General features: G+C 45.1%; 2 protein-coding genes and 1 long non-coding RNA gene across 3 annotated transcripts; 2 read left to right on the top strand and 1 right to left on the bottom strand.

The window, feature by feature from the left end:
• The first annotated feature begins 505 nt into the window (after positions 1 to 505).
• On the top strand, positions 506 to 3,582 carry LOC136539501 (F-box protein At5g07610-like). The gene has a single exon (XM_066531469.1). It carries the CDS (start codon positions 1,902 to 1,904, stop codon positions 3,240 to 3,242), a length of 1,341 nt encoding a protein of 446 aa, XP_066387566.1. The 5' UTR covers positions 506 to 1,901; the 3' UTR covers positions 3,243 to 3,582.
• A 4,675-nt stretch (positions 3,583 to 8,257) lies between these two features.
• Positions 8,258 to 10,430, bottom strand: LOC136536951 (uncharacterized). The gene is made up of 4 exons (XM_066529080.1): positions 10,425 to 10,430; positions 9,112 to 9,164; positions 8,731 to 9,016; positions 8,258 to 8,578 (listed from the first exon to the last, which is right to left on the bottom strand). The coding sequence occupies exons 1-4, from the start codon at positions 10,428 to 10,430 to the stop codon at positions 8,258 to 8,260; spliced, it is 666 nt and encodes a 221-aa protein (XP_066385177.1).
• Positions 10,431 to 16,752: 6,322 nt separating this feature from the next.
• LOC136539500 (uncharacterized) lies at positions 16,753 to 19,661 on the top strand. Its single transcript, XR_010779702.1, has 3 exons — positions 16,753 to 17,309; positions 18,245 to 18,345; positions 19,351 to 19,661. It is a non-coding gene; the product is annotated as an uncharacterized lncRNA (long non-coding RNA).
• The last annotated feature ends 6,025 nt before the right edge of the window (positions 19,662 to 25,686 follow it).

The following is a 25,686-nucleotide window of genomic DNA, read 5'->3' as shown; positions in this document are numbered from 1 at the left end:
TAAATCAAAGATATATTTATAGCATGGTCCAGAGGTGTGTTTTATTATATACAAAAATAATATAGTATCAATATCCATCCATATCTATATTTTTCGAATATATGAATTAAAATCAAATAGAAAACTAAGGAAAATCGAATTCAAATACATACATCCATTAGGGTATCAATATTAGAATTGGATACAATTAAGGATAGATTTTAGTGGATACAGATTTGGATTTCTTGACATCTTCGACATTGCTCCCAGAGACAGCCATAAAGATAGTAATGTTAATGTGACCACCTTCACTAGTCATAGGTTAAGCTGAGCATGTGAAAAATTTACCTTAGGCATACAAATATCACCAGTTATATGAAAAAAAGGGGCATAGTTAAGCTTTCCTCGAGCATTATCATAAAAGTTGGAAGGAATGAAACAGTAGCATATTTTGTTTACATATCACCAATATCATATTGCCTCAAGGGGATGAATGTCACTTCTTATTCCAGATTAGCAAAATCGATACATGGTAAAAGCCTAAAACTGACAAACAAAGTAGTAATAACAGGATTCTCATAAGCACAATATATCACAAAATTCAGAGACAAATTGATATTAGGTGAATCATGATTCCCAGAGATGCAGTACAACACCGAACTGATCAGAACAATTCCTTCACTTGCATATAAGTATTTGGTAAATCCACATAGGAGGACAGATAAACCGATCAGAACAATTCCTTCACTTGTACGTAAGGATTTGGTAAAACCACATAGGAGGGCACATAAACCAGGAACCTGGGCCTTGTTTCTGGTTCCAGCATGCATATCTCCTTCACTTCAGCACTGATCAAATTATAGGAGAGCAACTTGTATCCTTCCACAGGGAGGAAAACAAGATCCCTCTCTGGATGAAACACAACCACATAGAAAATTTCAGACCAGAATTCATTCCCAGCATAATCAAACAGTATCTTCGTCTGCGGAGCCACTTCAATCTCAAAGCGGCACTTCAGAATCCAATCCCCTTCCTCGAAATCCTTCCGAAACCAAACCTGCATCATGGTGCAGCCGCAGCCTTCGTGCACAGCATAATGCAGGAATCCCTGAGACTGTCCGAGGCACCCGACCAACCCAAACCTGCTGGATACAGGCAATGGAATCAGACGCCACGCCTGGCCCTCTGGATCGACAGCAAGAACCTTCTTCTCGTGGGTGAGCAAATTGACAAAACCGTTGATGAACACACTGCCCATTCCTTCCACCAGCCTGACATGGGAGTCACGGCAAGCGTGGCTCTGCACCCATTTCCCAGTCACCGACGAGAATAGCTCAAGGCCCTGCACACAGAAGTTGGTCGCCTCGCACAAATCCAACAATTCGCCACCGCCGTAGTCACCACCGTCGGTGTCAGACAGAGCGTCATCACTGTCGGATTTTTCGAAGTCTGAATCAAAGAAGACCCTTTGCACAGGCTCGGTTCTTGCAAAGTTAAGTACATGGAATTGAGGCTTGGCGCCGTGAGGCTCGAAGGCAGCCAGGGCCAGCGCCTGGAACCCAGACGATGGCTTCGGGAGAATGGTGAATTTGCCAGTGGCTGGGTTGCAGACATAGTGACATCCACCGGCCCCGCCGCCGTCGCGGCAGAGGAGGAGGCCGTTGCAGCAGTCGAGGGGCAGGGCGCGGGCGCCACATGGAAGGAACCCAAGGCCAGGGAACGGGGACGAGCCGGCCGGCGCGAACCGGACAGCGAAGTCGCAGTGGAGGGGGCTAGGGGCGTGGTTGGTGTAGAGAAGGCCAGCGAGGTCCTGGGGCAGCGCGTTGCGTTGGTCAGGGTGGTAGGAGAGGTCGTGCCAGGACCTGGAGACGCACCTGAAGCGGCAGAGCGACCGGTACGGGAGGCGGCGGAGGATCTCCACGATGAGCTCCCACGGGAGACGGCAGCCGCCGCCCTCACCGGACTCCATAGGCTTCCGCTTCCGCCGCCTGCCCGTGCCCCGCAGTGAAACCACAGATGGGCTGGTTCCTTGGGCTTCCTCTGGTCGAGTAATGGGCCGGGCCGCATTTTACAGAGCAGAGGAGAAAACCCTTCCTGCTTGCTTCTTCCCTCAGCACTCCGTAGCCGCCACTCGCAGCGCCTCACTCCCCACAGACATGGCGGCGTGCTCCAAGGAGAGGAGGAACACGGCGACCTGCCTCACCGACGACCTCATCGTGGAGATACTCTCGCGACTGCCTGTCAAGTCGGTCTGCCGCTTCAAGTGCGTGTCCAAACACTGGCTTGGCCTCATCTCCCACCCCGACCACCGCAAGAAGCTGCCCCAGACCCTCGCCGGTTTCTTCTACCACACCACCAGCAGCGAGCGCTTCCCCGAGTCGGCCCGCCACTTCACCAACGTCACGGGGAGGGGCGCGCCCCTGATCCGCCCCTCCCTGTCCTTCCTCCCGGGCCACGCCGACATCACCCTCCTGGACTGCTGCAACGGTCTCCTCCTCTGCCGCAGCCCGACGGACGCGGGCGACGGCTACGTCGTCTGCAATCCGGCGACCGAGGAATGGGTGGCGCTGCCTGAGTCCAGCCAGGCTGGTAACATCTGCGATACGCGGCTGGGGTTCGACCCGGTCGTTTCCCCCAACTTCCATGTGTTTGAGCTCGTACTATATGGCTACTTTATCGAGGGGCTTGAGATCTACTCGTTGGAGACCGGGCAGTGGGCTCACAGGGACAGTTTATGGAGTGACGATGTGACCTTGTGGGATGCTATAAGCACTGTATTTCTCAATGGCTTTCTTCATGTGTTTGCATCTGGGCATGAAGATGTACTGGTGGTTGACACCGAGGGGAACTCAAGGAGGACCATTCCGGTGCCGCACGGCAATGACGACGGTTTCATTGGACACTCTCAAGGGCACTTGTACTATCTCAATACGGTTGAAGAACATGACTTGAGACTATCAGTGTATGTTCTTGAGGACTATGCTAGTGATGAGTGGATCTTCAAACATAGTGTCAGGACTTCGGAGTTACTCGGAAAGATCAGTTCTAGTCCTCTGCAGCAGTATAATCTGATCACGATTCATCCAGAGTGCCACTTGATATTCTTTGTTTCGGATTTGGACCATACAATAAGATGCTATGATATGGATAGTAGAAAAGTGCATGTGATTCGCAACATGGGGTGTGAGCTTGAGGACAATTATTCAAAACGCTGTTTGTCCTATGTTCCCCTTTTCTCGGAGTCATTGGCTGCCTGGGACTAGAAAGCAGAGTGCAGATTCAATCCAGCATACTGGATACATCAACAAGAAGTCAAATCATCTTGATGTGAATCACCAGCAAGGAGAAGAAGGCAAGAAATACTTCAATTTATTCAGGTACTCAATCTTGTTGGAATGGTTGTTGAGAGATGGAAATTATGTTTCTTTTGTAAAAGGCGAATGTCTGAATGAATTATATTTTGCTTCTTGTGCTAGATATATGTATCATGTATGGCTGTAGTATCATATGCTGCTTGTGTTTGAATGAACTATCTTTTAGCCTTTGTGAAACTTCATACTCTTGATGTCGAACCAATTAACCTGTGTTTTTTCTCTATGGATATTTCTGTGTCTATCAACCTCTCTGTTTACGTGGCAAACTGGCAATACATGTTGTGCTGTCTCTGTTGTATATTATTGTATTCACATCAGAATAGGATAATTTTTATTTCTACTGTAATGTGGGCATTCTTGTCAAGGGCGATTGCATTGGAGATTGTTGCAAATGGTTCATGCTCTCACTTAGCACATTATAAGAGGAAAGAAGCATAGATAGGAAACGACAGAGAATAGCTCCATCAGAAGGTAGTTAAAATTACATAGAAGCGAAGGACTAAATGTTCTCCCAGTTGTGATGTAACTTTCTTCTGTTGAGAAATGAAAGCCCTTGGAGGTCTGGGATCTTATGAATAACCAATATCTTTTGGGGGAGGTTGCGAACGTGAGGGGTGTCACCATGTTCCAACAAGCCATCGGATAAGTTCTTGCAGTATTTGAACTTGTAGGATCCTGAGTTCCTGACACTTAAGTCTGCCGCTGGAGAAGCTTCTTTCATTTTTGCAGCATTTTGATATGTAAACAGATTTGCTATACTGTACCCATTGAAACACTTCCCCTCACCCAAATAGCTTCTTACATTTTTCCAATCCATCAGTCTTGCGGGCGCTTTTTGGTTTATCGCCGCGTTTTCGTTTCTAGAGCTTCTTTCATTTTTCCAATTGGTTTATCGCGTTTTCGTTTCTAGTCGTGGGGGGTAGTTTTGTCCTCGAGACAGATCCCTGGGTGATCTTCCTCAGGATGCGTTTGCTTTTGGTCATAATGTTGTTTACGTTTCTGTTATCTGCTGAACTTTGTAATTTCATTACAAGCGTAATGAATTTCAGTTTTGACCGTTGTGGAAAAAAAAATAGTATCAATATCCATCCATACCTACATTTTTTTTCGAATATGAATCAAAATCAAATAGAAAAGTAATGAAAATCGAATTCAAATACATACATCCATTACAGTATCAATATTAGAATTAGATACGAATAAGGATAGATTCTAGTGGATACAGATTTGGATTCCTTAACATCTTTGACGTGGGGCTGTGGCTGTCTACCAGGCACTTGGTGTAGGGTGAAAATGGGTTATCTTAGACATCTAGCAATGATGTAACCCTAATTTGATCTCATTGCTCCCAGTCCCAGTTATTAAAGATGGGGCTGGTTGAACTGTGGATCGAACCGGTGCTGATCCAGCAATCCAGTGCATGGGAGCAGCGGTTAAATCCATTTTAAGTTGTCTGGTTGCCCCATACTGGTACGTCATGCTTTGAAATCTGAATACTGGAGAGGTTGCATGCTCTGAAATCTGAATGCAACAGGAGAGTGCTGCATCCTCTGAAATCTGAATGCTGGAGAGCTCCGCCTGTGAAATATCTCTGCGTGGACTTTGGATGCTTTTGCTTACAGTCGGCATTTGTTGAGTCATCAGACAACTACTCAACCTTAAAGTTTTAATGCTAACACTAGTATCTATTAACTCATCTATCCATCATATCTCAGACAATGTTGAGTTATATATAGACTGAATGAGTGTAGTACAGGGATATATGGCATAAATAGGGAATGTTTACAGTGTTTCATATGATATACGGCGTAAATAAAAGTAGAATAGATGGACCACAGTCAATGTCCTATTCATCTTTTAGCCGACTCTAATGGGAAAGAAAAAAAAAAGCTCCGAGAAATCAAGGTCTTTCAGTTCTGTTTCCCCTATTTCCTCTTCTTTTATCCTCTGCAGCAGAAACCTGACCAGTGGCAAAATTCTTTTGACAGTTATTTCCTGGACATGTCAAAATAAAGAGTACAAAAACGAAACTACTGCATGATTGAAAAAAATGAAGGCTATGGACCCATAATTACGAAAAATACATTTACTCAGAAATATGAGTTCAAAAGGTCAGTGACAAAACTAAGGACCATGCGGTGTCAGGAGCATGTTCCAACATTTCTTTCAGAGTTTTGTGGCTCTTTCCTCTCAATAGGGCTGTTGTATGCGCAAGGAAGTCAAAGCCATTCTTATATACTCACCAATCCAAGATATTTAGGAAACAAATTCAGTGGCACAACCAAGTTAATCTGTCAACATGGCAAAGAGAAGGGATCCAGGAAATCAAGCCATGCCCATCATTAATATTTGAGCATATCTTCAGTACTGGACAAGTGCAAGGAAAAAACATTTGTGGTGCGAAGCTTCCCAAGGGAAAATGAACTATAATAACGGTGCAGTTCAGTGGATGCAACATCACTGTTTTCTCTGAGATAGCAGACAACTAAAAAATCAATTATCTACATACAGTATAGCATTGCTTTTGGTTACACTGTTCTGAAAATTGTTTGTTTCTTGGAAGAATTATCTATTTGGCACCGAAACAATTCAGTCTATTTGGCACTTAAAAATTTAAACTTCTTTGTTTGGCACTAAGTTAAAAATTTCTTCCCTAAATAGCACTACCGTCAATTTTTACCGTGCATATGTTAGTTGAATCGTTTGAGCTTGTCAGTTTTGTCTCCGTATGTCCAATATACCCTTCTACTCATGCATTCAGGATCCCGCGACCTTCTTCCCCGTACGGCCGAGCGCTCCCGCGACCTTCTTCCTCCCCAAACAAAAAAAAGCTAACTCTAGATCGACGGAGCCCGCCTCTCCGGCAACGAGCGCCGCGAGCTGTCCGGTGGCGCGCTGCCGTGGAGCAGGCCAACCCGCTCGTCCCCGTCTCCTTCACCGCCGTCGTGTCATGCGCGCCGCGAACCCTGCTCACCGGCCTCTCCGCGGGCGCCGTCGTCGTCGCAGGCCTCGCGCGCTCCAGGCTCGCCCTGCCGGCGTAGGTCGCCAGCACGCAAAAGGTCGCCGGGAGGCTCGCGCGTGCTCTGCCTCCTCGGCATGGGACTGGCCATGGGTGGCCTCGCTCGCAGCGCGGGGCCGGTCTGCAGGAGCTCGGCGAGCACCTGGAGCACACGCAGGAGCATGGCCGAGCGAGCGCGAAGGCATGTGCGCCCTCCCCGCGCGCACGCACGTAGGCGCGCTGCTGTGCTGTGCCGAATCGAACGCGCCGCCGTGCAATACGGTGAACACGTGATGTCATCTGGCCATTTTTCCTCATCAGAAAAATAAAATCCAGAACACATCAGAAATACTAGTATGCATACCTGTGGACCTGAGCCATTCATCTCCTGATCTGCGGTCAAGATTAAAAGGCCTATATACATGTGGACCTGAGCCATTCCTCAAAAAAATGAATCCAGAATACATCAGAAATAAGGGCATTCATGTCATTTTGCAAGCCACTTAACACCGTTACTAGTGAAAATAGACGGTAGTGCTATTTACGGAACAAAATTTCAATTTGATGCTAGATAAAGAAGTTCAAATTTTTTAGTGCTAAATACGGAAGACTGATTTGTTTCAGTGCCAAATAGATAATTCTCCCTTGTTTCTTTCAGAGAAACATGGTACTGAATCGATGCATCTAGAGATCAAAGAATTGTGGAGCATCTACTCATACTGCATCTACTCAGAAATACTCCACTGTCCCAAAATATATGTCGTTTTCGCTTCCCGAAAAACAACTTTGACAAAATATATATTAAAAAATATTAATATTTATGTTACATAATTGATATCATTGGAAAGATCTTTGAATCTAGTTATTTAATAAATTTATTTGGAGATATAAATGTTGCACGTATTTTCTACAAATCGAGTCAAACTTATGGCATGGAAACCAAAATCGACAGATAATTTGGGACAGAGGGAGTACATGATCATGTAGTTGCTTTATGCATACAAATTATACTGCATCTAGGATATAAGGATAGGTTCTACTAGCTGACTGAAGTATTGAACTATCGTTATGGACTAATGGCTAAGTACCTAAAAGAGATGCAGAAATTTAGACAAAGGAAATGACACAACACGTCATATTATAACTGGCAGTTATAATATGACCTAAGGATGTTATAACTGGGAGCAAGGTAGACAGCCATAGCTCCACGTCAAGGATGTTTCAACGTGACTAGTAAAGATAGTAATGTTAATGTGACCATCTTCACTAGTCATATGTTAAGCTGAGCATGTGAAATAAATTTACCTTAGGCATACAAGTATGAAAAAAGGGGCATAGTTAAGCTTTCGTCGAGCATTATCATAAAAATTGGAAGGCATGAAATAGTTGCTCATATTTTGTTTACATATCACCAGTATCACGTTGCCTCAAGGGATGAATGTCACTTTCTTATTCCAGATTAGCAAAAATGATACATTCTAAAACCGACAAACAAAGTAAAATCAGGATTAATAAGCAGAATATATTACAAAATTTACAGACAAAATGAGCATTTACATTAGCAATTGATACTAGGCGAATCATGATTCCCAGAGATGCAGTACAACGTTGAACTGATCAGAACAACTCCTTCCCTTGCACATCAGGATTTGGTAAATCCACATAGGAGGGCACCTAAACCAGGAACCTGGGCCTTGTTTGTGGTTCCAGCATGCATATCTCCTTCACTTCAGCACTGATGAAATTATAGGAGAGCAACTTGTATCCTTCCACAGGGAGGAAAACAAGATCCCTCTCGGGATGAAACACGACCACATAGAAAATTTCAGACCAGAATTCATTGCCAGCATAATCAAACAGTATCTTATCTTCGTCTGCGGAGCCACTTCAATCTCGAACCGGCACTTCAGAATCCAATCCGTTCCCCGAAATCCTTCAGAATCCAAACCTGCATCATGGTGCAGCCGCAGCCTTCTTGCACGGCATAATGCAGGAATCCCTGAGACTGTCCAAGGCACCCGACCAACCCAAACCTGCTGGATACAGGCAAGGGAATCAGACGCCACGCCCGGCCCTCTGGATCGACAGCGAGAACCTTCTTCTCGTGGGTGAGCAAATTGACAAAGCCATTGATGAACACACTGCCCATTCCTTCCACCAGCCTGACATGGTAGTCAAGGCAAGCGTGCACCCATTTCCTGGTTACCGACGAGAATACCTCAAGGCCCTGCACACAGAAATCGGTCGCCTCACACAAATCCAACAATTCGCTGCCGCGTAGCCACCACCATCAGAAGGAGCGTCATCATCGTCGGATTCTTCGAAATCGGAATCAAAGAGGACCCTTTGCACAGGCTCGGTTCTTGCGAAGTTAAGTACATGGAATCGAGGCGAGGCGCCGTGAGGCTCGAAGGCAGCCAGAGCCAGCGCCTGGAACCCAGACGACGGCTTCGGGAGAACGGTGAATTTGCCAGTGGCCGGGTTGCAGACATAGTGACATCCACCGGCCCCGCCGCCGGCGCGGCAGAGGAGGAGGCCGTTGCAGCAGTCGAGGGGCAGGGCGCGGGCGACACATGGAAGGAACCCAAGGCCGGGGAACGGGGACGAGCCGGCCGGCGCGAACCGGACAGCGAAGTCGCAGTGGAGGGGGCTAGGGACGTGGTTGCTATAGAGAAGGCCGGCGAGCCGGCGAGGTCCTGGGGCAGCGTGTTGCGGTGGTCGGGGTGGTAGGAGACGTCGTGCCAGGACCTGGAGACGCACCTGAAGCGGCAGAGCGACCGGTACGGGAGGCGGCGGAGGATCTGCACGACGAGCTCCCACGGGAGGAAAAAATTGCAAAAATGACGTTCGAATGATCGACTCCCCGGTTACGATGACATTGGGCTGATGATAAATGGGTACATTTAACGTGAGTCCAGACGTCCAAACGACGATGTTCGGCAGCCGCCGCCCTCACCGGACTCCGTAGAGGTCTTGATATCCACCCAGCTTGGCTCTTTGTCAACGAAGCCGGCTCGTTAAGTTAACAAGCTAAATGAGTTAATATTACGAGCTAAAGGGACAGCTTAGCTCCGCTCATGGCTCATTTAGCTCACGAGCTACTAAAAAATAGGATACACATGTTTATAATGTCTATGTCATAATAATTCCAGAAGATGACGTCCACCGTTATGCAACCATGATTAATACATATTAGGTTCATCAAAAATATCAACCATGCAACATAGCTAGTTCATTCATGATCCATGTAGTTCCAGCATACTTACTACTTGCTTGCCATCATAGACTTAGGAAAGTTCACAAATTCAATATCAGCATCATCGTCTTCTCACCGGAAAACAATCCATAAATCAACATTTAAGTGCCACAACAATTATAAAATCAAAATTCATACGAAATAGCTGAAAATAAGGATTACATATCAATGGAATAGGTATATGCTTCTAGGTCAGCATCATCATCTTCTAGATTTATGGCCGTGGGCTGATAGGCCTCAGCTCGTTTAAGCTCGTGAGCAGCTCGCGAGCTGGCTCGTTAAAACAGCGAGCTAGACTTCCTGCTCAGCTCGTGAAAAAAGTTAAAACAAGCCGAGCCGAGCCGAGCTGGACACGAGTCGAGCGAGTTGGTAAGCCGCAAGTATTTTGTCCAGCGCTAACTCCATAGGTTTCGCCGCTTGCCCCTGCCCTGCAGTGAAATCACAGATGGCCTGGTTCCTCTTGGGCTTCCTCTACTTGAGTAACGGGCCAGACCGGGCCGCGTTTTACAGAGCAGAAGAGGAGAAAATCCTTCCTCCTTGAGCCTTTGACCTGTGTGCCATTATGAAAGATGCTCCAGACTTACAGGTCACTAAAAAGTTCGAACGCACCTAGATGTCATGACACTTTACTTTTTTTTTTCTTCTCCCAAGCCATTCTGTCCACTTTCGCTAGTAACGGTATCAATCTGCTATGCAAAAAGTCTAAAATGTCCTTAGGGATTTATTTTTTTCTTTTCTTTTAATCCTCACTTATTTTATTTTTTCTCTCTCCTCTATCCGATCGGGGACAACTTGCACGGGTCGCGACTCTGCGTGCCTCCATGCCCATGCGTCCGCCGCCACCCTGCACGCCGGAGAGGAGGCTGCGCAGCTGAAAGCCCTAGTTTGGTTTTAGATAATTGATGAAACCTAGCACTAACCTTTGTCACGAGTTGTGAAATGAGCTAGGTTGGTGCAATCTAAGTGTGGAGCATGGTGATGAAGTTCATGGAGATAGAGATGGACATATGTTGAAGATGATCAAGCTCAACTTGAAAAGAAGAAAGAGAAAAACAAAAACCGAGATGATGAAGGCAAAGGTATATGATAGGTTTTGTTTTACACTCAAGACACCATAGAAGGTGTGAGTCGCTTAGGATCGATAGCTGTACTATAAAGAGAGAAAATCTTTTGTTAAACGGTTTATCGAGTGCTACTAGGTGACATGACTTTTGCACATGCATTTAGGAATCTAGTGTGCTAACTTTGCCCATTGTAAAATGCTTTGGAAAATGCTAACACACGTACACACAAGTCCTACACTTTGTGGTTAGCAAGTTGGAAGCAAGGGCGAAGTGTTTGAGGAGATAGAAAAAGAAAAGGCGACGTCGGTCCCTGACCTGACGCTACATTGGACGCGGGACCTAACCCTAGGCAGCGTCCGGTCATTTATAGCCGGTGGCGTGTAACTTGGCCGCGAAGACCGAAGAACGATCATACATAGGGACCTGACTCGTGGCTGAGTCCGGTCACCTGGTCTAGTGAGGTGCAGCGCTCGGTGGCGCGATCGGACACATGAGCTGTTCATGTGACCGGACGCGCAGGTGAAAAGCTACTTTGCTGATGTATGCTAACAATGTGCGTGCAGAGTAGAGGCCAGTGAGGACCAGACGCCGTGGCGTGTTAGGTCACCTTTGACCGAGCGCGTCCGATCTTGATTTCTGTGCTCTGGAACCCTACTAGACGCGATCGGACGCACTTGAAAGCTCTAGTTTGGTTTTGGTGAATTGATGAAACCCTAAGTGCTAACCTAGTTCATCAAGTAATCATGAGATAGGTAGCACACTTCAAGTAGAGAAGCAAATGAAGATCATAACATGACAATGGTGATAGCATGGAGATGATCAAGGGCTTACACTTGAAGAGAAGAAAGAGAAAAACAAAAAGCTCAAGGCAAAAGTATAACTTGTAGGAGCTATTTTGTTTTGGTGATCAAGACACTTAGAGAGTGTGATCACATTTAGGTTTGATAGCCGTACTATTAAGAGGGGTGAAACTCGTATCGGAATGCGGTTATCAAAGTACCACTAGATGCTCTAACTCATTACATATGCATTTAGGATCTAGTGGAGTGCTAACACCCTTGATAATATTGTGAAAATATGCTACCACATGTGCACTAGATTCGACGCTTTCAGGAAAATGAAATGTCTATTTTCTATTGCGCCGGATGCAAAATTCTTGGTGATTGGCACACTTGAGCAAGGGTGAAGAAGTAAGAGTTGAAATGGAGTTGATCGAAATGATGCTGGCGTCGGTCTACTGATCGGACGCTGGGTCACTCAGCGACCGGACGCTGAAAGGCTGCGTCCGGTCGAGCTGTCAGACGGCACAGTGGCTAGGGTTGAGCACCGGACGCTGGCTGCGTCCAGTAAAAAAAACATGCCTCGGGGAGCTTACTGGAAACGACCGGACGCTGGGGCTTCAGCGTCTGGTCAGTTTTATCGGAGCGTCCGGTCAGCTTCGCAGCCGTTGGAATCTGACGAACAGCGTTTGAAGGCGATGACACGTGGCGTCCATCGGGCGACCGGACGCTGAGGGCCAGCGTCCGGTCAGTATGACCGGAGCGTCCGGTCAGAGCGTGTTTTGCCCAGTGAAGGGGTATACGGCTCTATTTGATTGGGGCTCTATTTATAGCCCCATGGCCGGCTCAAGGGATAACTCTTGCACATTTTCATTGACATAGCAACCTTGTGAGCCTAGCTAAAGGACTCCCACTCATCTACATCATTGACTCATCATCATAGTGAGATTGGGAGTGATCCAAGTGCATTGCTTGAGTGATTGCATCTAGAGGCACTTAGTGATCATGTTTCGCTACGGATTTCGCTTTGTTACTCTTGGTGGTTGCCGCCACCTAGACGGCTTGGAGCAGCGAGGATCGTCGAGCGGAGGTGGTGATTGTCTCCGGCTCCGATCGTGGTGATTGTGAGGGGTTTTTGACCTTTCCCCGGCGGAGCGCCAAAAGGTACTCTAGTGGATTGCTCGTGGCTTGTGTGATCCTCATCTTGTGTTGGTTGTGCGGCACCCTATTGAGGGTTTGGCGTGTGAAGCCAATTAGCGCGTGAACCTCTAAGTGAGTGAATCGCCACAACGAGGACTAGCTTGCCGGCAAGGAAGTGAACCTCGGTAAAAAATCATTGTGTTCATCATTGATTCCGAGGTGATTGGTCATCATTGTTATTCATCTTCGTGATTGATTGGTTCATTCATCTACACGGCGGTATAACCCTCTTGATCACTCTCTTTACTTTACCGCAAACTAGTTGACAAGCTCTTTAGTGTAGCTAGTTGTGAGAGCTTGCATGCTTGGTTGGTGTGGCTCTTTAGTTAGCCTTTGAGAGCACACTAACATAGGGTAGTGTCATTGCTCTTGTGTGAATTGACACTATCTAAACTAGAATTGTGGTAGATGGCTTGCATTTTTTAGTAGGCTAGCGCAACACTCGCTTCGCCTCATAATTGTCTAACCATTTGGTTAAGTGTTGTTGTAGAAATTTTTATTAGGCTATTCACCCCCCCTCTAGCCATTAGGACCTTTCAGCACTGTGAATGTGAGTTCGGTCGTTTTGAGGACGAGTCCGATCAATCTTTAGCACTTGGGCGTTTATTGAAGTTACCATTAAAGATCGACGCATGAGATTTGAATGAGGGACGTGTGGCAGCCATCTAGTGACCGGACTCGGGCGACCTGACACGGAGTAGCGTCCGGTCGGCTTGTGGCTGGCCAACAACTCTATTTCGAGGAGACATCTATAAATAGTGTTTGGCTGGCTTGGGGCTCACCCTCTTGGCACTTTTACATACTTGACATCCTTGTGAGCCTAAGCAAACACCTCCCACTCATCTCCGTCATTGATTCATCATCATAGTGAGATTGGAAATGATTCCAAGTGCATTTGCTTGAGTGATTGCATCTAGTGGCACTTGGGGATCGTTGTGGCCACGGATTTCTTGTTTATCTTGATGGTTGCCACCACCTAAATGGTTTGGAGCAGTGGAGGAGCTTCGGTACGAGTTGGTGATTGTTTGTGGCTGGCTCTGGTGATTGTAAGGGGTCTTGTATCTTTCCCAGCGGAGAGCTGAAAGGTAACTCTAGTGGATTGCTCATGTTATTGAGTTACCTCACTTGTGGGTAGGTTCTTGTCGTGTCCAATTGTGTGGACGAGGTTCATGCAACACCTCTTAGCCACCGAACCACCATGTGTTGGTCGACACAACGGAGACTAGCGTGCCAGCAAGCATATGAACCTTGGAAGAAAAATTGGTTGTCTCTTGCCCTTTGGTATTCTCCCAGTGATTTAACTGGTATTCATCTTGTAATTGGTTTACTCCACTATGTGGTGGTATAATCACCCTACTCACTCATTTACATTCCCGCAAACTAGTTGTAGCAAGCTCTTTAGTATAGCTAGAATTGAGAGCTTACTTTGTAGCTTAAGATCATCTAGTGGAACTCTTTAGTGTAGCAAGTGTGAGAGCTCTTAGTGAGTAGTGACTTAGACATTTGTGTGCCTAGTGATTATAGTAACTAGAATTGTTGGATATGTGGCTTGTAACCCTTGTAGAGCTAGAGCAAGTTTGCATTTCGCTATTTGTCATACTAATCAAATTGCTCTAGTGCCAAGCTCTATATGCTCAAAGACAAGCTATCAAACTTCAAGATGAAGGATGATGAGTCCATTCCAGAGATGTTCTATAGGCTACAAGTCATCATCAATGATCTCAAGAGTTTGGGTGAGAAGGTGAAGGATGATGACTTCTCTCACAAATTCTTGATGTGCTTGCTAAAGAGATTCAAGACATTGAGAACTATCATCTTTAGAGGTGGATTGAAGGATGTCACTCCAAATGAGGTGCTTGGTGATGTGATGACTGAGGACCAATACAATAGTGATGGTGAAGAAATTGTTAAGGAGGAAGACAAGAAGAAGAAGAAGAGTGTGGCATTCAAGGCCGACACTTCATCCTCCAAGAACAAGAGAAAGGGTAAGGCTAAGAAGGAAGAATCAAGTGATGAAGAATGTTCTCATGATGATAGTGATGATGAAGCATGTAACACCCCAGGTGTTACGAGCTCGCTAAGCATTAAAATTATGGCATGAGAGATAGATCTATCAATATAGTGAGTTAGTTACGTAAATGCATATATGTGTTAATGAAAAATCCTAACGCGAAGAGTAGAATAAGTAGTTCTAAATATTGGCATGGAAGCAATTTTTATAAACAAAAATACGATTCGACTTGTATATAGTACTTAAATAAAATTCGAAGAATGAGTTTTTGTTGCATTTAAAATATCGAGTAACAAACTTTAGTGCTTTAGCCGTGTTTGGAAATATATAAAGTTGGCTTGGAAAATGAAGTTTTGAGAGCTAAAATGATATATAATGTGGGTAGAAAAATTATGCCATCAGCAAGGTAAGAACGTCATGAGTGTGTTAGTATGTTTGTTTCGAGTGTTTATGTGATGTTTGTTAGTTTAAAAATTAGTATGAAAAGGAATGAAAATGAAATCAAAAGTGCCGCTGCTCATTGTGAGCGTTCACAGCCGCTCATCTCGCCTACCTCACCCCTGTCCGACGCGCGTGTTAATGAGGAGAGGGTGAGAGGGAAAGTGCACCGTGCTTGCCTGTTGCCTGCGCCTGTCCTCTCCCTTGCTGCTGCTCCCTTCATGTGCCCACGTGCGCAATCTTCAAGGCCGGCCGCATGCAGCTGGAATGGAGAGAGAGAGAGAGAGAGCGCCGTATGCACAGAGAGAGAGAGAGAGAGCGCCTGCACCGCGCCCACTAGCGAAGCCAAGGGGGGGCTGGCAGGGGCCATGGCCCCCTCCCCCCAAATATTTCACAACAACAAAATTAGTAGTATGACTTAATATTTTTTATTTATATTAAGAGAGAGATTATATAAAATTCTTGTCATATATACCTATTAATATCTTCTAGATAATATAATCATACAAAACACAACTAGATAATAAAATTATCACAATGAAAAAGACCAAGTCGGTACTCAAGATTTACAAAGTCATCTTATATGTCTTGCTGTTAACGGACATATCACTTACCACTGAAAAAATAACATCTTAGATCCTAGAATACATATAAGAAATTACGAGCACCCGTTCAAGTCAGTGAATTAATTCCGATAGTCATCACAAGGAACCTAACGAGTTGAATTACACTTAGTTTTTACATGTTGGCTCTTTTGACCGACCCCCCTAAGTATACTCCCTTTGTCCCAAAATAAACGACGTTTTGGGTTTTCGTGCCACAAGTTTGACTCGATTTGTAAAAAATACGTGCAATATTTACATCTTCAAATAAATTTGTTAAAAAACTAGACAAAAATATCTTTTCGATGATATTAATTACTTAACATAAATATTTATATATTTTAATATATAATTGCCAGCAGTCGTTTCTTGGGAAACGAGAACGTCACTTATTTTGGGACGGAGGGAGTAATTTCTGGCGGCCGCCCCCTAGGGATAATTCCAGGCTCCGCCACTGACCGCGCCTATGCCCACGCTGCCCCTGGCCGCATGCCGCAACGCCTACCTGCATGCCTGGCCCTGCGCTAATGCTGCCGCTGCTGCTGGTCGCCAGGCCCTACGCCCACGCACACACATACCCTCCCTATGCACACACGCGGACAAGCGGTGCTGGCCGAGCACCGTGCTCAACTTGGCCGTGTGCCCAAGCAAGGCCATGTGCTTAAATCACCTTGCTGTTTTTCTATAGAAAAATAAATAACAAAATACAATAGGAAATACACTTATACGTATCCTATACCAACATGCCTTCATGAGCCGTTGATCTCTGGATCGACGGCTGACGAGCGCTCAGGCCCAGCACCCTTCCTGTGCGCCCAGCCCACCAGGCACGCACCATCGCCGGTCCACAGATCGTGTACCTGCTGCTATTACTGCATCCACGATACAGCTGCGCCTGCATGCCGCATCGTCCAAGCTGCCCGCATGCATGCACTACAGGAACGCCTGTGCCTACATGCTACACTCCCGCACACCTGCCCGCCTACTACTGCCCGCGTGCGCGCCTGCCGCTTGCCTACTCCACTTGACCAGTTCACTACCGAGAGGAGCACATGGGCTCTGTGCGCGCACAACGGCATCGTCCTCGCTGCGCTGTTCCTCTCCCATGCCCACGCCACTGCCCATGCCATGCTGCTTCCTCGCCTCGCCCTCTTTATGTGTGCCCTCGCGTCCCTCTCTCGCCCTCCCAACCGGACGTGCTCCTGCACTCCCTCCCCTTTGTTCTTGCTGCGCGCCAAGGCTGCCATGGATGGGGAGGCCCCCACGGGCACCGCGCGCGTGGGCGGGCCACTGTCGGCTGCGCCCGGCCAAGCCGCCACTATCACCTCCTCCGCCTATTCCTCCTCTTCGCCTGGCGTACCTTGGCCGAGTCGGAGATCACTGGAACCACCTCGGTGTCGGCCCGCCGCCGCCTCCGCTGTGCGTGCGCACGGCCATGCCACCGCGGGCCAACTCTAGGCGAGCCACGTCCTACATAGCGCGCGCGAGGCTGCCGCGGCCCCCGCGATAGCACCGCCGCCGGTGAGCCGCCCCTTCGACCAGGAATCGGCCGGCGCACTGCCTCCCATGCTCGCTGCTCTGCTTCAAGGTGAAGAAAAGGACCTTGGGGTGAGAATAGAGACTTTTCCAAGGTTCCCAATGCAAAACCGTGACTCTTATGAATAGTGATGTATAGTGTGTGATGTACTACGGGTTGATTTAGTGAAATCCTAGGGGCTTTAGAGCAACGTGTTTGTCCTATTAGGCTTTTTCTTTTTCTTTTATGATTAAATCGTCTGAAACTTTGGAAAATCATAGTAATTAGTAGAAAAATCTTAAAAAGGTAAATAAATATATTTTGGAATCCTTGTGACTAACTCTATGCAGTAGATATATTATATCATGTGCTTTAGTATGAAGTTTTTCGTGTAGGTGTAATCTAGCCTTTATGTTTATTTAATAAAGGATGTTGTATTAGTCCAAATGTAGTGAAATTTTTATGGTAGACTAGTGTGGATGTGTTTGTGCTATGGTAAAAGTTTCATGTTTAGTGGATGCTTAATTACTGAGTTATTAATTTATCATGTGTCAAATGCTTAATTGCAATTAAATCTTGATTATGTTGTAGTAATTAAATTGCTCGTTCGAAAACTATGATATTCACACAGTAGCTATGTTTAGTTGAGATGTTCCGTCCATAAAACTTTCATCTCCTAGATTTATGTTCGAACCGTCACCATTTTATTTAATCTTTATGCTTAGTTAAGCAATTAGCTTTTGTATATATTTCACCTTGTGTTTGCAACATGTTTTCTATGCTACTGGTTTTCCATACTTGACTAATAAAGGGTGGCTTGGCTATGTTTAGTTATGGATGTGTGTTTAGTAGGTTGAATTGGCTTGTACTTGTGTGTTTTAATATATATAAAAATACAAAGTTGCTTGATGACGATTAGCTACCCTAAACACTCGACGACGTGTTGCTTGTCTTTTAACAATTGTAAATGCCTGTGTGTATGTTTGTTTGACTGAAGCATGCATTTCATCTATGCATATCATAATAGGAATGATGATGGATCATGGAACCAACTGGGTAGCTGGAAAGATGGTGCTATGGATCAGGTCACAAAGATGGAATACTAACTTTTGGTTATATGTTACCCAGGCAAGCCCCGGTGCATAACCCCTACTTTTCTGCACTTTATATTATGTTTGTGCATTAAGTTTTAAGGAGTTGAATGAAACCCACTTGCATATATATATATATATCCTTATCTTATGAGTTTTACTAGTATGACAGGATCATGTAGATTGCTATGCTATAGGACTCCGGTAGAAGTCGAGTGATTGCCTGTCACTCGCGAGAGATAGGAAATATATTATTATTGTTATTATATTACTATCACATGGAATATATATATATATATATATATGATAATTAGAGATGAGGCGGAATGGCACTTTGGATCTGGACTTGGTTTGGCATTCGAGCGAGGCTTGGATTGCATTTATTCTGCATGTGTCAGTTAAGGACCGACCGTTGTACTGGGTTCTAGGCAGGTCATAGACTTATTATCCTGAGCACATACTTATTTATGGGAGCAGGAAAGGCTTGTTACTCTCTTGTCGTGGGTTCTGGATCTTTTCGGACCGACTGATTGGAGGCGGGGATGGTAGAGGTCTAAGCACCACACCGAGTCTGGGACTCATGTGTGGGGGCTTGGAGTCCATGTTTGGACGGGGACCTGGACCCCTTGATAGGAGAGTGGTGGGTTGGTCCTGCTTGTGCCTGGGGTATAAGCGGGGCATGTATTTTGGGGTACCCAGCTGGGCACATTGATTCTTGAATCGCCGGGTAATCTGGTACGACTTGTCTATAGTCTAGCACCGCAGTAAGAACTGGAAGATGAAAGATGGTAAAATGATTCTGATTGCTTACCATCTGCTTGAAAGTAGCATAGGTGCTTACATAGAATGATTAGTTAATGAACTAATACTGACTGCTAATAAAATTGAATATAAGGATGCATGTTTAGTAATGCTCCTGCAGATGCAATAAATCCATAAGCCAGATAGCCTTGCATATTCCTTGGAGTCTTTTCTTTCCTCCTGACGGGTAAGTATTGCGGAGTACAATCGAGTACTCATTGTTTGTTCTACCCTGTTGTAGGTGGCAGGAACATGTGGAGCTGACACTTGTGTGTGGAAACCTCCTGGTGGGCTCAGCAAGGATTTCCTTAATGTTGCGGACATAGAGTTTATGTGAAACTTTCACCCAAAATGATTTACAATAGAAAAACTTATAATCTGTTATGATGTATATAACGGATCATCATGTTAATGTTTAACTTGTCATTAAATGATTTTATTTCAGCTAAAACTCTGATAACATGATTATTTTCTGTTGTTATAATAATAAATATTATACTCTAATGTTGCATAAAAAGTGATGTAAGAAATGGCTAAATGTTGTAAGCTTTATTCTCTCATTTGTGATCCAGATGGAAAAATGTGGTTTTTTGGGTTCTCCCATGGGGTGTGCCCAATGGAACTACGTAATTTAGTGTCATCCCTTGAGTACTTAGTGTCTAATTAAAGATAATTACTCCTAGGAGGCATTAGATTAGGTGGTTCTGCCACAGGTGGTATCCGAGCATAAATGATTAAATAAAGCTTCGGAACCTCTTTCTAAATTAAAACTTGACAATAAATTCTTTTCAAAAAGTTAAGATGTTGCATGCGAAGTTATATAAGTAGCCCTATTACTATGGTTATGTATCTAGGATAGATGGCACTCTGCTGACTTAGGTAGCCTTAATCATGTTTTCTGCAGATACACTAACCCCGAGCATAGTCCGATAGTATCGACTAGCTACAGGGAGAGAACGATGTGCCAAAAATCTGAGAACGGTTGCCCTATATGTTGGCAATAGTAGAAGGACGTATAGGACATGCATTCATGCATATCCTATTTGTGCATTGTAGTGTCCGTATTGCTTGCGGATACGTCATCCATAGGTGTCATGCATGTCGAATGGTGCACGACTGACTCGTTCCTGTTCAGGAGTTACTGCTGAACTGTGGCTTCGTGCTTCACGTCGCCTGTGGTTCACGCCTGACGTGACCCATGTCTCCCCATACTCTTTTCTATGCTCTTGTCAGACCCTTGCCCTATAGTTGTACTTGTCATTAATGGCCTCAGACATCGCTCACCTCGGATGCGTGGAAAATTTTGGTCGATTCATTCATAGTGGCCCGTGTAGGAACCTTGGTGGAATGCGCCAGGACCACTGACTACTCTGCCATTATAAGCAGGGCCTGGCTTAGCCATTGGCACCATGACTCGGTCCACTTTAGCTTGCCTAGCTTTTCCTTTTGAGCAAGCTTTTCGCTCAATCCTCCTTTGCAACCACCACCAGAAATGGTAGGAGCCTAGGTTAGTAGTTATTGCCTGAACACTGAGGGTTTTCTCAAAATCCTGTATGCCACCCTACAAAAGCTCGAAGTCAAAGATCATCCCGAGTATGAGGGCCATGAGTATGAAAAGCATGGCACTGAGCGGTGTGAAGTTACCATCTACATTGGGAAGAGTAAGGAGTTCCCCGACATCACTAAAGCCTGGAATGTGACCGCAACAGGGTTTCGCTTCATTGACACCTACTAGGTTGTGGCACGCAAAGCCTTGTGGTACCTTTGCCAGATCTATGAAGAGCCCATTGCTCGTACCCCCATGAGTTTTTTCCACCTTTGGAAAAGAATCGACGTGCATGGAGGGCTCAAATGGAGGCTTTACAAGGGCGGGATGCGCAAGAAGATAGTCCTACCATGGTGCACTTGACCATGTACCTACTTGCTCTGGATGAGCAGTATGACCGACAAGCCTCAAAGTTGAGGAAGTGCCTCCGGCGAGTCAAGGAAGCCGAGATCTTCTCTAGGATGCTCCATGTGCAACTTGCAGAAGCGCATGCCAGTGCGGCAGCTATAGAGAGTCAGGAGACTGCCATGTCGGAAGCTCTGAAGGAGGCTAAAGATCGGCATGCCCATCAGTTGGGGGAGGCCTACCTGGTCACCAGGGCCAAGCGGAGGACGCTGGCTGCTGAAAGGCAGGGATCCCTTGATCTTGGAGGGAATCCCTGTCCACCCGTTGGAAAAGAAGGAGGATCGGTGTTGCAGTACCGCCAGCACCCCCACCTCTAGAAGTGTTAGAAGTAGAGCCCTTGCTTCTCCTCACTCAGCCACTGCCCAGAGAGGAGGCAGATCCGTAGCCATGGCAGTAGAAGAATCCGCCGAGCCCGAGAATGAAGATGCGTGGTCCAAATGTAACACCCTAAAATTTACCTCTTTTGAAAATAGGTTTAAAATGGTTTATTTATGAAATTTTGTGCTCATGAAATATAGGAAAAATAAAAATTTTCATTAAATTAAAATTCATCATAAGGTAGCAACATGTTTGTGCATACATGCTGGTGCATTTGTTTCTTTGAATTGTGTGGATTTGATTCAAATTGAAAACATTCAAAATGCTTTTGAAAAATAAATTGAAAATGGCTTAGAAATAAAATAAAATAAAATTTGAAAATAATAGAGTTTAAAAAGTTGTGAAGTAATTATTTTTGAAAACCTAACAATGGTTCTTCTCCTATTTTGAATTGAAAAATAAATTGGAAATAATATTTGAGTTTGCATAGGTTCATATTTGAATTGGATTTGAAATAAGAAAAGAAAAGGAAAAGCAAACTCTCTCTCTCTTGCTCTCTATTTGGCCTAGCCAGCCAGCCTACACTCCCTCTCCTAGCCTAAGCTTTTCTTCAGTTCTTTCCGCGCAGGCCCGCTCCCGCTCCCGGTGGCCCAAGCCGTGGCTCGGCCCAGCGTTGCCTGTCGCTCCCCTATCCTCTCTCTTTGCCGGCTCAGCCGCACGCTCCTGGCCTAGTCGGCCTAGCAACATCGCTCCTTCCCTCCTCTTCTACGTTTCACCAACAAGCGGACCTCGCACCCTGTGTCGCTGACCGCTGGAGCCCACTCATCAGTCGGTCTTCTTCTACCCCAAGTCGTCCCCAAGCCAGACTCCGCCGCTACCATGAAGGCCGTGTTCATGCCGCTCCCGACTCCTCCCCTGCCGTGCGTGCCACGCCGCTCTGCCCCATATAAGCCGCCCGTACCCTGCCGCCCTCGCCTAACCCGATTGCAAGCCGCTGCACCGCCGGAGCATCGGCAGCCGCACGCCGCACCCTAGTGCCGCCGAGGCACCGTTGCCCGCCGAGCGAAGCACCATCGTCATCCGCTCCACGCCGTCATCATTGGCCTTGGTGAGTATGCCGTCGCCCCCTCCTTATGGTTAATTGCATATGCTTAATTGTAATTAAATCTTGATTATGTTGTAGTAATTAAATTGCTCGTTCGAAAACTATGATATTCACACAGTAGCTATGTTTAGTTGAGATGTTCCGTCCATAAAACTTTCATCTCCTAGATTTATGTTCAAACCGTCACCGTTTTATTTAATCTTTATGCTTAGTTAAGCAATTAGCTTTTGTATATATTTCACCTTGTGTTTGCAACATGTTTTCTATGCTACTGGTTTTCCATGCTTGACTAATAAAGGGTGGCTTGGCTATGTTTAGTTATGGATGTGTGTTTAGTAGGTTGAATTGGCTTGTACTTGTGTGTTTTAATATATATAAAAATACAAAGTTGCTTGATGACGATTAGCTACCCTAAACACTCGACGACGTGTTGCTTGTCTTTTAACAATTGTAAATGCATGTGTGTATGTTTGTTTGACCAAAGCATGCATTTCATCTATGCATATCATAATAGGAATGATGATGGATCATGGAACCAACTGGGTAGCTAGAAAGATGGTGCTATGGATCATGTCACAAAGATGGAATACTAACTTTTGGTTATATGTTACCCAGGCAAGCTCCGGTGCATAACCCCTACTTTTCTGCACTTTATATTATGTTTGTGCATTAAGTTTTAAGGAGTTGAATGAAACCCACTTGCATATATATATCCTTATCTTATGAGTTTTACTAGTATGACAGGATCATGTAGATTGCTATGCTATAGGACTCTGGTAGAAGTCGAGTGATTGCCTGTCACTCACGAGAGATAGAAAATATATTATTATTGTTATTATATTACTATCACATGGAATATATATATATATGAATGATAATTAGAGACCAGGCGGAATGGCACTTTGGACCTGGACTTGGTTTGGCATTCGAGCGAGGCTTGGATTGCATTTATTCTGCATGTGTCAGTTAAGGACTGACCGTTGTACTGGGTTCTAGGCAGGTCATAGACTTATTATCCTGAGCACATACTTATTTATGGGAGCAGGGAAGGCTTGTTACTCTCTTGTCGTGGGTTCTGAATCTTTTTGGACCGACTGATTGGAGGCAGGGATGGTAGAGGTCTAAGCACCACACCGAGTCTGGGACTCATGTGTGGGGGCTTGGAGTCCATGTTTGGATGGGGACCTGGACCCCTTGATAGGAGAGTGGTGGGTTGGTCCTGCTTGTGCCTGGGGTATAAGCGGGGCGTGTGTTTTGGGGTACCCAGCTGGGCACATTGATTCTTGAATTGCCGGGTAATCCGGTACGACTTGTCTATAGTCTAGCACCGCAGTAAGAACTGGAAGATGAAAGATGGTAAAATGATTCTGATTGCTTACCACCTGCTTGAAAGTAGCATAGGTGCTTACATAGAATGATTAGTTAATGAACTAATGTTGACTGCTAATAAAATTGAATATAAGGATGCATGTTTAGTAATGCTCCTGCAGATGCAATAAATCCATAAGCCAGATAGCCTTGCATATTCCTTGGAGTCTTTTCTTTCCTCCTGATGGGTAAGTATTGCGGAGTACAATCGAGTACTCAGGGTTTGTTCTACCCTATTGCAGGTGGCAGGAACATGCGGAGCTGACACTTGTGTGTGGAAACCTCCTAGTGGGCTCAGCGATGATTTCCTTAATGTTGCGAACATAGAGTTTATGTGAAACTTTCACCCAAAATGTTTTACAATGGAAAAACTTATAATATGTTATGATGTATATAACGGATCATCATGTTAATGTTTAACTTGTCATTAAATGATTTTATTTCAGCTAAAACTCTGATAACATGATTATTTTCCGCTGTTATAACAATAAATATTATACTCTAATGTTGCATAAAAAGTGATGTAAGAAATGGCTAAATGTTGTAAGATTTATTCTCTCTTTTGTGATCTTGATGGAAAATGTGGATTTTTGGGTTCTCCCATGGGGTGTGCTCGATGGAACTACGTAATTTAGTATCCTCCCTTGAGTACTTAGTGTCTAATGGAAGACAAGTACTCCTAGGAGGCATTAGATTAGGCAGTTCTTAGCTCTCTTTGTGTGCAAGTTTGGTAAGATTATGAAGAAGAAAGGCTATGGTGCAAGGAAGAGAAGAGACCACTTCAAGAACAAGGAGTATATAAGGTTGTGCTACAAGTGCTGGAGCCCCAATCATGTTATAGCGGATTGTCCCTACAATAGTGACAATGAGGATAATGAAAAGAAGAAGAACAAGAAAGAGAAGGAGAAGAAAGAGAAGAAGATGACCTTCAAGAAAAAGAAGAAGGGTGGATCCTATGTTGTTACATAGGATAGTGATGCCTCCACCGATGATGATTCAAGTGATGATGACAAGTCATCCAAGAAGAAGGCTCTAGCAAGCATTGCTATCAACAATAAGCTTTCACTATTTGATACTCCATTATGCTTCATGGCCAAGGGCTCCAAGGTAAAATATGATGAGAGTGAAAATGATAATAGTGAAAGTGAAAATGATGAATTCTCAAATGAACAACTAATGAACATGCTAGAACAAGCCGACTCAATAATTAACAAGAAAAGTAAGAAGTGCAAAGAATTGTAAAAGAAGCTTAGTGCTCTTGAGCAATCATTTGATGAGCTCAATGCTACTCATGAGAGGCTAGTGGAAGCCCATGAGAAGCTTGGCAAAACTCACACCAAGCTTGAAAAGGCTCACTCCTTGCTTCTTGAGCAAGATAAGGAATGGGTCATAGTATCATGTGATGTGGGCACAACATGTGACATTGTTGAAGAATCATTTTATGAACCTATTATTGTTGCTCCCACTAACCCTTCTTGTAGCTCATCGTCCACCACCGCTACCACTCCTACCTATACTACTAGTGATGGTTTCACTTGTGATGCCTCACTAATGGTTGAGAATGAGACTCTCAAGAGAGAGGTGGATGAGCTCACTCATGCCCTAGGCAAGGCCTATGGTGGTGAGGCCCGCTTGCTAAAGTGCTTAGGTAGCCAAAGGTTATCTCTTAACAAAGAGGAATTGGGCTATACCCCCAAAAAAGGCAAAGCGGCCTTTGCTACTCTTAAAGCTAGCTTTATGAAGAGCAATGATCGGTTTTGCAATAGATGCAAGCAAGTAGGGCACTCAGAGCAATCTTGCATAAAGAACAAGAATAAGAACAATGCTAATGTATC

The sequence above is a fragment of the Miscanthus floridulus genome, chromosome 2 (genome assembly GCF_019320115.1).
Source record: "Miscanthus floridulus cultivar M001 chromosome 2, ASM1932011v1, whole genome shotgun sequence".
Lineage (NCBI taxonomy): Eukaryota > Viridiplantae > Streptophyta > Magnoliopsida > Poales > Poaceae > Miscanthus > Miscanthus floridulus.
The sequence above is the reverse complement of the archived record's forward strand: the minus strand, read 5'-3'. Positions and strand labels throughout refer to the sequence as shown.